Source organism: Limulus polyphemus, unplaced genomic scaffold (genome assembly GCF_000517525.1).
Source record: "Limulus polyphemus unplaced genomic scaffold, Limulus_polyphemus-2.1.2 Scaffold643, whole genome shotgun sequence".
In the NCBI taxonomy this organism is placed as follows: domain Eukaryota; kingdom Metazoa; phylum Arthropoda; class Merostomata; order Xiphosura; family Limulidae; genus Limulus; species Limulus polyphemus.
Genome location: NW_013666253.1, coordinates 159,859 through 174,778, shown reverse-complemented (window position 1 = coordinate 174,778; position 14,920 = coordinate 159,859). Strand labels below are relative to the sequence as shown.

The window sequence follows — 14,920 nt, the reverse complement described above, 5'->3', positions numbered from 1 at the left end:
CACACACACACACACACACACACACGCACGCACTCATGTGCTATCCTCTGATAAATAAGGTATGTACAGAAGAGTAATGTAAACCAAAATAATTTTTATTGAAGATGCCTGTAATATGTGCAAAGACAGAAGAATGCTTTAAATTGTGTTTTCTTTCATTACTCCAATTTCCTACAATTAAATAAAATGTGTATCTACAAAAACGTGTTTTTCTTTTAAGAAAGTTTTTTTATAATGGCTCTTTATAAAACAGTTCACTGCTGCAAGTCATTGTTTTCAAGCTTAAAAAAGTTCATCATAGTCTTTCATTTAGGTAAGGTAAAAAATGCTTGTTTTCCTGGGCTTTACACAGCAACTGCATCAGTGAAACAAATCTAGCAAAATTGTCATTTTTCAGCTGTTTGCACCAAGAAATTATTCTTTTGCATATCTGGTGCTGTGGCCTTTCTGTCTACTTCACGAGTTTTGTCACTTTCACCATCACGGTTACAGTCATACTAAATCCATTCTAGGGTAGTATTATATGTTTAAAGCAACACGTTGATGTCACTAGTATTGAAGGGTTCTGTTCTAACTGATTTGCCATTTCACACAAGTGTGTGTGTGATACTGTCCTCAGTCTCTAACCATAATATTTTTCCAGCTTTTCGCAAAAATTCCCTCTTCAGCATTTTTCCATGAACCCACGTCCTTCAATGTGAGACTTTTATATTAATGTAGGCAGGGGAACTGTATTAGTACATTTTAATAAAAGCTTTAACATTCTCTTCTCTGGTAAAGATGTGTTGCCAACTTCAGTACACCTTTATTCATTACCTGGATAAATATTATGTAAGGGGAAAGAATTAAATTTTTGCATCAATGCTTACATTAAGTGTCATCTGAAAAGGGAGCATTGTCCAGAAATAAGTGTCTTTTATGCCCAGACAATCTCTTAAATTGTTGGACTGCAGGTACAAGATAATTTGAAAAGTAGTGCTTAAAAATGTCTGCATTCATCCAAGAATTCTTCTGACTGGCAGATAAGTGATCTGTATTTACATTTTTTTAAAGCATTTTCAGATCCATGACTTGCCTATTATAACAGTAGTAGTTTGTGTACCCTTGCTGTTTTGCACAAACTAATGTCATCACCCTCTTGTTGTTGCATTTCTAACCAGGTGCACAAATTTCCTTTCTGAATACTATGGTTTTGCTTGGCAGAAGTTTCCAGAATAGACCAATTTCATGGCAGTTGTAAACCTGGTCCAAACTAGTTCAATTGTATTTATTAAATCCTTAAATTTATTTGCATACAAACAACAGCAGCACTAACCATTTCACCAAATGAACTTTCACCATTCATAGGGAGTTGATGAATTTTGTGCCCATTCTTGAATCTGTGTGCCAGCTTTGACATGATTTAAAATCTTTGGATGCACCAAAGTTTGGGTACGTGCATTCTGTTATATTAGTAAACTTTACACTGACATACCTCTTGAATCCTCCTGTAGACTGCAAAGTCCAACACAGCATTTTTTGATGATTGCAGGACTTTTCCATTTCTTGGTTTCTTTCATCTTTTCCTTCTGCCTCTAATGATTGTCTCTCCAGTTTTAATCTCCAGAGCAAGTTTTTTAAAGCCTTTTGATGATTTATGCACTAAAGTTAGTACTACACATTTTCACTTTAGTCCTGCCACATCTGTAAATGTACTATCCAAGTTAGCACTGGTTGACGTCGTTGTAAGTGTAATACATCCTAGAATGAAGTATGTTTTTTTATTCTGTGTATGTACATATGGTGCACATCCACACATTGTACCTACATTAGCAATAAAACAGTGACGAAATTCTGCAGGGGCGGGTGCAGCTAATTGAAGTCCGGGATGAATGTGGTGTGGACAAATGGGGTTCTACTGTAATAAGTAACGAGTTTATATTTAAGTCCAAATTAGAAATAGAAAAGTTTACCTTCTTTCTTTGACAACAACAACAAAAAAAAAACAACAAAGAAGGTAATTTTTTTTATTTTCCCCTGTGTGAGATGACATCTAAGAAGTTTAAAATGTGTTATGTTTGTTGCATATTCTTAGTTAATATTAATAAACCACTCTGTTTTCAAAGTTACCAACTATAAACATTTAATTTCGAAAAATTCTATACTTTGTTTTATCGATTAGATTCATCTTCTGCTTTGACTGCTGAAACCCTGCAGCCATTATTGTCCAACAAAGAGTTTATGGACAGAGCGTGTGAACTTCTCCCAACTCCAGGTGACTCTGGGTCTTCTTCTCTTAGAGATAATTTGAAGATGACAGCTCAGTCTCCCCAATTTCAGCAGGTTGGAGATATTTATTGTTTAATTTTTATTTATTTTTCTAAAGTTACAGTAATGCTCAGCATTCACTCTCAATTGGTATATTTACCAGATAATGATTGAACAATATAAATATAGTGAAAAATAGCCTTAGAACAGTGGTTTCCAAACTATGTGTTATGATAAGTTACTAAGGGTCACAAGAGTTTCATCAAATGAAGAATAATTAAGAACATAAAAAATCAACAAATTGTTGCATATGGCAGCTGGAAAGTCACACAAATCAAGGTAACTGGGTTAGGGTGTCATTAGTGAAAAATGTTTGGAAACCACTGCCTTAGAATACCATGGCTAACAATAATTAATGCCATTACTAGTTATTTTTTCTCTAATTTAAAAAAAAAATCCTAAACACTATAAAGTGGCTGACAATCGGCAGTAATTTTGGCTTAATGGTTCCGAGAAAGACAGCTAATGGACTCCAAACCTGAGAAATTAGGAACTGGAGTGATAGCAGCTATTGCTTATTAATAAGGATTTTGGATTTGTATTCATGTTTTTCAGTAGTGCAGCATAGGCTCTGCTATCTTCGTTGGTTAATTTATATAGCATATTCTTAGCTAGATGAATCTGGAAGGTTTATTTAATTGTTTCCTGGTATCTTTTCAAGTAATGTTTGTAGTTGCTAAGTTATCAGTAATATAATGTTATTGATGTTTAGGGATATTAACTTTTAATTGGTCTCATTTTGCATCGGTGTATTCATTGCCACATTCACATGAAATGTAGTACAATACATTTACATGTTTTAATTTATCTTGAGGTTTTTCTCTCTCTCTTTCATGTATCAGTCGGGATCTTATGGTATTTAGGCTTACACTGCATACTGATTTTCTGAATGTACTCTGAAAGATCTCTCGGATAGGGATGGATTACAGTTTTAGTATAAGCTGTTTTTTTTTTCATTTTTGTTCCAGGTCTACAGTATTAATTCCTGAAAATAACCATTCTTTCTTTGAGGTTTTTTTCTGTTACAAATCTTCTCCATTCTTTATGTTGTTAGGTTAGTTTGGTGTGTAGTCTAGTTTCAGTTGACTTTTTATACTCTCCCAGAAATGTTGAATTGGATTGGCTACTGTCATTATCAGTTTCAAATAGAAGAATTGGGTATAATTTGTTTAATAGTTCAACACCTACATATAACTAACTTTTTAGTGTTTCAGTCATTTCCTGATAGCATATACTTTTTTTAAGCTTGTCGACGGAGAGGAAGTATTGCTCTAATATTGGTTTAAACTAGTAGTGGTCACATCTGGGAGTGTAAAGCATATACTTTTTTAAGCTTGTCGACAGAGAGGAAGTATTGCTCTAATCTAATATTGGTTTAAACTAGTAGCGGTCACATCTGGGAGTGTAAAGCATATACTTTTTCTAAGCTTGTCGACGGAGAGGAAGTATTGCTCTAATATTGGTTTAAACTAGTAGCGGTCACATCTTGGAGTGTAAAGCATATACTTTTTCTAAGCTTGTCGACGGAGAGGAAGTATTGCTCTAATATTGGTTTAAACTAGTAGCGGTCACATCTGGGAGTGCAAACAAAGTGTAAAGATCATGATGGTAGGGAAATTTGTGGGAAAACATTCGTTATTTTGTGTATAATTCACAACTTTTTGTAGAACTAACCCATGTTAATTGTGTGTTTAAGACTTTTAAGCACCAAAACTGTTGTGGTATGTTACTGTCCCTGTATTGTTCACTACTGCTTTAATCTGATTTGTTCGCTTTAAGAGTACTGGTAATTCTTATTCATTTATGTTTTATTTTGTTAAAAAACATTTCATAAATTTGTAAGTTACTGTGCCATAATTTTTTTTCTTCTAATTTTTGTTTGTTGTGTAATAGTACATTATAAAGTCAAGTCATTTTGTTGACACAAATTGCAGACAACCAATATGATACTGGTATTTGAAATAGAGAACAGGTCATGAACCTTACTGAACACTGATTTATGTAGCTTAGACCTACTTTTAAGTACACTTTAATGTCTGTAATCCCTCTTGCATTTTTCAGGCACTTGGAATATTTAGTGCTGCTCTGCAGTCTGGACAACTGTGCCCTCTGATGGAACAGTTTGACATGAACTCGGATGTCATCGATGCAGCCAAATCGGGAGGTAAGGCTGATATTGAACAATGTTAATCAAATAGAGTAAAATGGTTAGTTTGTAGAATGAATAAGAGTGTAGAAATTATTTTGTATTAAAATTTATATTTAGCTGATGACACAAGCTACACATAAAAGTAGTCAAACCCACTTAACAAAAGTAATTTTTTTAGTAACTTATCTTTGTTTTAAATTTTCTCTCTCTTAGTATTTTACTTTTATAACTGGTTTTTATTTTCTGTAATATCAATCCAGCAAACTTTTTGAATGCAGAGTTTATCTAAGAAGACAGTGAAAAATGTTAGTTCACTGTTGTTCTATTGTTTATTGAAATTCATTCAATTTGGATTACAGAACTTACTTAAGAATTAGATGTAGAAAATGTCATAACTTTTTTTTTAAAAAACAAACATGAAAACAGAACTTACTTAAGAATTAGATGTAGAAAACGTCATAACTTTTTTTTTTTAAAACAAACATGAAAACAGAACTTACTTAAGAATTAGATGTAGAAAACGTCATAACTTTTTTTTAAAAACAAACATGAAAACAGAACTTACTTAAGAATTAGATGTAGAAAACGTCATAACTTTTTTAAAAACAAACATGAAACCAGTTTCAAGATTATCATTCACTGAGGTTTATCCATGACATTCATAACAACAGATTAAAGGTGGTGCAGAGCAGTTATGAGTTTTGTTCTAACAAAAAATTGAGGCTAGTTGAAAGCTACCTTAACTGACATGTAGAAAAATAACCTTGTTCACTGCAGGAAAATTGGTCCAGATGCAATTTTTGTTAATTAGAAAAACCACAGTTTAAGTACATTCTCTAACTTTTGAAATCCAGGGCAATTATTTGGTTGGACAAAGTTCTAAAAATAAGCAATGTAATGTTGTATAGAAGTTACAAGCAGTGTTTCTTAGTTGTTAATTTCCTGTTACTGATGTTTAGTCATATAACATGACTTATATCAGCACATGTAAATATTTTGTGATGATAAATTTAATTCTCAGTAAAGGAAGGTTAAAAGCTTATCCCAAGGTTTTGAGAACTGTCGGTACAGTTTAACTACTTGCAAAATCTTTAGTCATCATTTACCTTCTTATAACTGTGCTGTGTTCAAACAGATATGGAAGTCTTTGTTCGGCTATTGCAAAATGTTCACGGTAAGGGGGCTTCTGGAGCTGAAGAAACCTCAAATGGAACAGTGAAAGGAGATAAAGACAAGGAAAAAGATTCTGATGAAGAAATGGGTTTAGATTAAAATAAACTGTTAATCAAGTAGATCTTTAGTAATATGAAATTATGCTTAATATCCAAACGTTTTTCAATAGTTTTTTTTTTTTTTCACTCATGTACTGAGAGTTGTTAATTAGTGTTACTCTAAACGTATATGCATCATACTTCGGTGTTTTGATAGTATGCACTCTAACTTCTCCAGGGACAAAAGTTTCTTCAAAATGCAAATAGTACAATTAACCTAATACACAAAATGATGCAAACACAAAAGATGTTCCAGCCAGACAATTTGTTTGTGGTGTTATTTCAATTTTCAAAAATCATATTTTCTGGGTGTAGTAAATAATCTACTTTATAACAAGCCTGTATCTTGCAAATGTTTGTTATAAAATGTTCATTAATGTTGATATTATCAGTACAAGACAAGAAAATTTAAAACCAAATGTCTTTTATTAATGTTGTTAGTCAGTGTCAATAACATGAATTTACCAGACACAGTAGGAGGACACTTCTGAAAAAGATATAAAATACAATTTATTCAGAAATTTATAGCCACTTAATCACACATAATGTGTGGAACAGTTATAATTCAACATATCAGCACTTTTGCTTAGCTTAAATCCCCTAAGTGTTAAACCTTATTATGCCACATTTTAACATTAAATTGAAAAGCTCTTAATGTAAAAGAAGGGTCTGTTACCTTTTAGTGCAAGTTCTGTTGTTGTTCTTTAGCTTTATTAATGAAAAGATTGTATGTTTACTGTGATCCTTCAATAAACAGTTCTTCCTATGTAGGTTTGCTTTTTGAAGTAATATTTATTATACACTAAGTATGATACATTTTATACACACACACACACACACACACACACACACACACACACACACACACACACACACAGATTTCAAAGAAGGAATCGACCTGGAGCTTTGTATATTTTTATATATATATAAAGCTCCAGGTCGATTCCTTTGAAATCTCTGTATTAAACTTCCAACAAGGTCCACTGACTGCATAAATCCACTTTGAAAAGGGTATTTAAGTGTTATTTGCAAATAATATTCTTAGCATGAGATTAAATAAGATATCTAAATGAAGATTGTTAAAAAGTTTATAGAAGAAACCAGTATTTATGACATAAAAAGAAAAGCCAGGAGGCTTCACAAATTCCTAAATGCAACTTGTGTTTACACAGAACTGTGAAGCTCTAAATATTTTAATATCTTGAAATATTTTGTATCAGTTAATATTGTTTTGGAATGATTCACATTCACTTTGAAGGTAACTTATGTTTGGCTACATTAAAAAAAATAAAAAAAACATTGAGGTTTCGGAGAGCATGTGAAAATTGCATTTAGGCATCCAATAATTAATAAGAATTGCATGGAAATGTGACTGTGCCAGCATTGAAGTTACCTTTCCAACATTTGCACTGTTCTAATTTATAGTGTTAAAAATATAAGTTTGAACACTGAAAATTTAACTTAAATTACTAATAAAAGTTGCATAGCATTGGGAAGATTATTCAAGTATCCAAAGCTGGCTTCTTATGCTAAGTCAAAAGTCTCCATTATTCATAGCAATGTCTCATTCTCTGTGTTAAAATGATTTTGAACATATCTGAGACGCCATCATATCGCAATCAATTAACACCTGTTGAGCAATAGTTGAATTCTTTGATAGATTGTTTAGGTAAAGTATTCATGATGGAATTTGGTTGAATGGAAGGCAACTGCCTGTTCTAGAAACAAATGTAGAGGACGAAGTTTCGAAAGTCTTCAGGTCATTGTGTGTATGCCCGGCATGGCCAGATGGTTAGGGTGCTCCACTCGAAATCTGAGGGTCACAGGTTCTGACCCCCATCCCACCAAATATGCTCGCCCTTTCAGCTGTGGGGGTGTTATAATGTGATGGTCAATCCCACTATTCATTGGTAAAAGAGTTGGCAGTGGGTGGTAATGACTAGCTGCTTGCCCTCTAGTCTTTCACTGCTAAATTAGGGATGGCTAGTGCAGATAGCCCTCATGTAGCTTTGTGTGAAATTCAAACCAAACTATGTGTGTGTGTGTAAGGGATTTATAGTATTCTGGTGGATTGGGGAGGGTAATGTTATGATTGGTTTCATCAATAGTTGAATTGTCTTTGGACCTTTTATTACTGTGATCCTTTGTTTCCTCTAGTCTTCTTATTTGTAGAACCAATATAAAGTAGTTATGAACTCTAACAGTTTTGGTACATTAACGTTTAGTTGCAAAGGAATAAAGTTGTTTTACCACTTTCTCAATGTTAGCCATGAAAAAAAAAAACATTTGGAAGACATTTAGTTTTCATAACTGATGCTATATTAGTCAGTGTTTATTGGAAAGGCTTGAAAGTGTGGGTAATAATGTAAACATGGTATACAAAACACTTTATTAGATTTTACTTATAATTGTAAGTAAAGTCCAGTGTATGTTGGTTTATATGTACTGCTATGTCAAACTTTATGTATATGTTATACACAAGTGTCCAAAATGGGCATTCACTCTTAAATTTTATCATGTTGACTATTCACATGGTTGCAAAACTTCATGAGGTGTTCTTCATTGTTAACCACCAGAAATACGTGACCTACAAATATTCTGTGACAGTTATAAACAAGTTGTTTAAACTGAGACATAGTCATTTAGCCTTAACAACACAGTAGTCATGATAAGAGCTGAACATAAATCCATGCTAACCCAATGTGTTTGTTCATAAAGCACCATTGAATTTGATTAAAAAAAAAAATTATGTAGTTGCAAGTTCATTAACCTCTTAAATATTTGTATACTTAACACATTTGATAATTAATTTTGGTCAATTAACAATTCCAAATATAAATCAATAGTCTCATTAAATAATATGTTCATAAAAAAAAAAAAACTTTGTATCTGGGCTAGCTATAAATAATTCTTCAAACGTCATGTTAACCACATTCTTTCATAATTCAAAACTATCTTATAAAGTGAACTCCATAAATAATAATAATAATAAAAGTTGGATACTACAACAACTAAGTATGTGAATCTTTGTTAGCCATAGAGAAGACACTCATCAGATCCAACTAGACCAACGTTCTTATAATTCCTGTTATCAATGATGTTTTGTTTGTTCCAAAACTAGAATAAAATATCTTTATTCACGTAATATTTTTCTAAATTTCCATGTAGTTTCTTCTTTATTAGTTTGTTTCTGCATATATGTAAACATTCTCGTTGACTTAATGTCCGTTAATGTATGCTAATCTTCTTAAACAGGTCGAGGCTACGTACTGCAACACTATCAATTCCATTTACAATCTTAAACACCTTAAGATGTTCTCCCCTAACTCTTCCTTTTTCAAGATAAAACAATTTGAGAGATTTCAACCTCTACTCGTATGACAACCCCTCCATCCCAGGCACCATTCTAGTAACCCTTCTCTCAACCCTTTCCAACAATTCAGTGTCCTTCCTAAGGTAAGGAGCCCAAGACAGAACACAATATTCCAAATGTGGCCTAACCAGTGACCCGTACAATGAAAGTATAACCTCGTTACTTTTATTCAATATTTCTATAGGTACAACCTAAAATCCTATATGCCCTACCACTAGCAACAACACACTGCTTAGATGGTTTAAGAGACTGATGGACTATTACACCAAGATCCCTTCCTGTTAAGATCCCTTCCAAATTAAATTTATAATATTTATTTATGATAACCCACATGCATTATCTTGCATTTATTATAATTAAAACCCATCTGCCATTTATTTGCTCAACTCACTGAATGATCTAAATCCTTTTTGTAAATCAGCAGCATCCTCTTCACAGCTAACAACACCGAATACCTTAATATCAAATGCAAATTTAAGTAATTTATTGACCATTCCTTCATCTATTTCACTGATGTAAATCTGAAAGAGCAAAGGTCCTAAGATTGAGCCCTGAGGTACCCCATTTGTAACATTAATCCAGTTTGACTGAACTCCATTTATAACAACCTTCTACTGTCTTCCATTCAGCCAATCTTCTATCCAATTTGCTAATTTATTCCCCACACCTATAGATATATTTTTTACAAGCCTTTTATGTGGCACCTTGTCAAATACTTTCTGATTGGTTAAGTACATTCCTACGCCATTTAAATTTATTTCGCAGTAATTTATTTTAAAAATATTTCAGTTGTGCAATTGTGTCTAAGCCAGTGTAACTGGCCATATAATCAGTTAACTCCTTTATTGAGTAAATAGATTAGTTTACTTGTTCATTTTATGTCGGCCAGGTGGTTAGGGCACTCGACTCGCAATCTGAGGGTCGCGGGTTCGAATCTCCGTCCCACCAAACATGCTCGCCCCTTTTAGCCGTGGGGGCGTTATAATGTGACGGTCAATCCCACTATTCGTTGGTAAAAGAGTAGCCCAAGAGTCGGCAGTGGGTGGTGATGACTAGCTGCCTTCTCTCTAGTCTTACATTGCTAAATTAGGGACGGCTAGCGCAGATAGCCCTCATGTAGCTTTGCGCGAAATTCAAATTTCTCTCAGATTACGAGTCAAGCACCCTAACCACCTGGCCATGTAGGGCCGTTTGAAGGGATTGAGCAAAATATGTAATTCTGTTTATGGACCTTATGGAAGCCTACATTATATTAGGTTGTGATCCACAACGATTTAATTGGTTGAACGCATTATCAGTACTAGTTTGTCGTTGTTGTTTTTTATCTCCCTAAAGAAGCGCTGTAATTTTTCTACCATTTAAATGGTAAGGAAGAAAATACCTGAAGTAAGGGGTTTGAATTTTGTAGTTTTACTTCGAATTTCGTTCATTTTTCCAAGGAAGTCTGCTTTGTCCAAGAACATAAATCTACTTCCTTTGTCTGGGCATATTACGGTTGTGTGAAATCTCCTTTAGGGTTGAAAACTCAGTCTTTTTAAGAGATAAAGTTTTTGTTTGTAATTAAGCACAAAGCTACATAATGGGCTATCTGTGTTTGCCCACCACGGGTATCGAAACTTGGGTTCTAGCGTTGTAAGTCCGCAGACATTCCGCTGTGCCACTGGGGGCAAAAAAGAGATAAAGAGTAGCGAGAAGAGTTATGGTTGTGAGAAGATGAAAGCGTTAGGGTTTTGAATTTAGGCTTAAGTAAGCCTGAATTTACAGTAGGATTATTAGTAGTGTAAATAGGTAAGTTGTTATGTTTCTGTATGTAATTTCAAAAGAACACATGTGATTGGAAGAAAAAACAACTTACACTAATTGATGGAATAAAAAAAATAAGACCTTTTCCAAGATGTAAGTCGTTTATTACACGTAAGTACATACATACATACATATGCCCATGCAACGTTTCAACTCTACTTAGGTCATCATTAGGCACAGGAAAATAGCGAAAAATAGACACAAAAGTATTCGATTTTATTTTCGTGGGCCACTTTCTTACCTAGGCTGTAGTCTGAGGGCCATATACCGTGGTAAAATATGTTCAGTATATTTGCTTAAATTAATTTCTACTGTCTACACTATAGTCCATTGAACACAATAATCTCAGAACCGGCACCAGACTGTTTCGTTTTATCAGTTTGGCCAGTGTAAAATACCTTCGTGGGCGCCAGTTGGTATTTTTCTAATAAGATCTTAAGAAAAAATAAATAAACTTTGGAAATATGAAACATAAAAACTATAGAAGAATGAAGGTATTTTACATACCACAGGCATTCTATATTAATGAACAGTTGATAAACAGTCTTAAACCTAACAAGTATCAACAAATAAAACTGTAATAAATAAATGACCTAAGAAGTACAACCTTGAAAATTATTGAATAATGGAAAATTAGCGTACAAATATTGATATAACTCGTATAAAATAATGAAATAACCATAGAAGGCGAAATATATTTGAATTGGGGAGGCAACAATGATTGGGGGCACCTTATTTGCTATATTAACCATGATCATTGAATTCAAAACTAAAACAGAGACTTTCTATGATAGAAATACACTTCGCTAAAATTGGGGGTACGTGCCCTTAATGTTACCCCTGCTCTGTTGCCTACAGAAACATCAGGAATAAAATGCCAACGTGTGTATAAATTCAAAAAATGTCTCTTCACCACTCAAGTTAGCATATAGAAAGTCATGCGAATGCTCTTGTCTCATCTGATATTACAGCTTGCCTGAAAATATCTTAGATATAGTGTACGCCAGGAGTATTGCGATTTTCAGCCACTTCTAATGATCTTTTACTATTTAAACTGATGATAAGAGAGGAACGAGAACTTCTGTCACACTGTTGAGCATTTATTGAATATCGAGTCAACAGATGGTGATAAATGAAGGACGTAATACCCTAAGGATAAGTCAAATATCGAGTCACGCTGCACACCAGCATCTCTAGTGTTTTCATGGGAGAAATTGTAGTTAGAAAAAAGGAACTGTTCTACGTGTAGGAAACATGGCCGTTACTGTGAGGAATCAACAGATGATGATAAATCAAGGAGACAATACCCTAAGGGTAAGTTCAAGAGCCCAAATCAGATCAAAGTAACAAAAAAGAGTTAATCAGACATTGAGAAACAGGAATTATCTGGACTTATGTGGTGAGGTCCGGCATGGCCAGGTGATTAGGGCGTTAGACTCGTAATTGTAGCTTCCCTCATAAATTCAATTCGGATCCCCATCCCACCAAACATGCTCGCCCTTTCAGCCGTGGGGGCGTTATAATGTGACGGTCAATCCCACTATTCGTTGGAAAAAGAGTAGCCCAAGAGTTGGCGGTGGGTGGTGATGACTAGCTGCCTTCCCTCTAGTCTTTCACTGCTAAATTAGGGACGGCTAGCGCAGATAGACCTTGTGTAGCTTACACCACAAACTTATGTGGTGAAGTTCAGCTGAGAATATTCCATCTGACCCAAATGAAACAAGAAGTTAAATATTTGAAGAAACCAGTCCATTAAAGAAATAATATGGGCAACCACATCAGTGTTGTGTTGGAGCACTACCAGAGAGAATTTTCTGTCGTTGTGCTTGTTTTTCTGTCACAGAATAAATGGTGATGTTGGACTATTTCACTAAATTACCAGAAACATACGCTGTTCATAACCAGGAAACCGAAACTCCAACAATAAGAAAATTGTCAGTGAATTTATCTCAAGATTTGGAGTGTTCATGGAACTCCACTCAGATCAGGGATGGAACTTTGAATCAGCCTCGTTTGCGGAGATGCGTCGAATCTTTTGAATCAAAAAGATCCAGGCAACAACCCTTCATTGATGTTCTAATGAGATGATAAAGAGATACAACTGTACAATTTTAAATTAATCAGCCATTTATGTGGATGAACATCAGCAAACGTGGGGTCAAGATATTTCAGTGCAATTCACGAGTTATCAAACAACAAAACGTGAAACTACAGCTATTACACCGGCATCACTGATGTTTGGGAGGGAACTCAAAGGCCCAACAGACCTTCTGTGCTCTCATCTGGAAAGTAATCACTCAGCAGAGTCTTACACAAAAAAATGTAGAGTGACAAACATCACTTTAGCCAAGAGAGACTTAAACTAGCTCGTGATAAGATGAAAAGTTTCTATGATGTAAACGCTGATAAAACTGGATTTCATCATGGTGATATAGTATGGCTGTACAAGCCTCGTCACAATGGATGACAATTAGTTTGTTTGTATGTAAAAGTTTGCACAAAGCTACTCGAGCGCTACCCGTGCTAGCCATCCCAATTTTGAAGTGATAGGTTAGAGGTAAGGCAGCTAGTCGACACCACCTACCACCAATTCTTTGGCTATTCTACTCGAATAGTGGAATTTGATGGTCACTTTTATAATGCATCCATGACCCAAAGGTGCAGAGCACAATTTTTTTTTGTCAGTAAAAAGGCACATTAATCACTGGGCTGCATAAAGCCCAATAATGGACGAACTCAGTAGTTAAGTAGGTGTTCGAAAGGACCATATGCTTGATTGAACATAATCAAAGATATATCATACAGAATTCATAAGAACAGATAGTATAAGCCAAGCCAAAGGTCATCTTACGTGATAATCTTTAAAGGTACGTTGATGAGAGAAACGGCCAACTAGGCAGCTCCTGAGATGACTTGTCCAGTAGCAATTCAATCTGCTAAAGAGCCCAGGGTTCTATCGAGACCACTTTTAGAGTATCACCAATAGAATAGAGCAAATAATGAATCCGCTTGATCATTTTTATACAGAGAACTCCCACTATGACAAGACAGCGAGTGACAATAAAATACAAGAGGTCATTCCATTTTCGTACCATAAACTACAGAAAAAAAATTACTGAATGGACAGTTTAAACCCTGTAAATGAGATCACGAAATTTTTGTTTTGCTAATAAGAATTATGATTGCATTTGAGTTAACATATTTAATTGATGACTTAGTGATTGTAATTTTTATTTGTGAATAACAGCTTTTGTTAATTGTAAATAATGACTTTATATGTATATTAGGATATTTCAAGGAACTTCACAATCCTGAGAGGGGCAGTGCTGTATGCTTTGTTTTTAATATTTTAATTTATATTTTTGTTCACTAGAGGGAGGTTTTAGCATGATTTAATGATGATGTGTGACATCTAGAAGTTTCCTGAATGTCTGGATCTGACATGACGACTCTAAAAAAATATTGTGATGTATAAAAACAACAGTTAATCAGTGAATTAGAGGGTCAATCAGTTAATTAGTGTTCGTTTGTTTGAAATTAAGCACAAAGCAACACAATGGGCTATCTGTGCTCTGCCTACCACGGGTATCGAAACCCGGTTTCTAGCGTTGTAAGTCCGCAGACACATCGCTGTGCCACTGGGGAGCTTTAATTAGTGAGTCAGTTAGTTAGTTCATTCCTGTAATTTTTTTAAGTTTCTTAGTTACGAGAGGAAATTCAACAAATAAGTGTATCTTTCGTTTTATCTTTGAGTTAGGCCTACCAGAGAACATAATTAAAACTGGCGCGTTATCAAACAACAAAAAATGAAGCTACAGCTATCACACCGGCATCACTATTATTCGCTATTATTAAATGGACTGGACTTTGCACCGTTTTTATCAAATAATAAAGGAACTCTCCCAGGGATACAAACCATTAGAAAAATAATTTTTTTTGCAACTATACACCTGGAAAAAAGTTAAGCACCCCCAAATATTTTTCAGGATTGCTTATTGAAAATAAGGTTTAATTTTC

General features: G+C 34.3%; 1 protein-coding gene across 1 annotated transcript in view; it reads left to right on the top strand.

Annotated features, from left to right (window-relative positions):
- LOC106459653 (proteasomal ubiquitin receptor ADRM1-like) overlaps positions 1–6,497 on the top strand; it is a 20,013-nt gene extending 13,516 nt beyond the window's left edge. The window contains exons 7-9 of the mRNA XM_013919291.2: positions 2,162–2,322; positions 4,369–4,471; positions 5,592–6,497. Of these exons, the coding sequence (XP_013774745.1) occupies positions 2,162–2,322; positions 4,369–4,471; positions 5,592–5,728 (401 nt within the window). The 3' untranslated portion in view covers positions 5,729–6,497. The remainder of the gene's footprint in view (positions 1–2,161; positions 2,323–4,368; positions 4,472–5,591) is intronic.
- Positions 6,498–14,920: the final 8,423 nt, after the last annotated feature.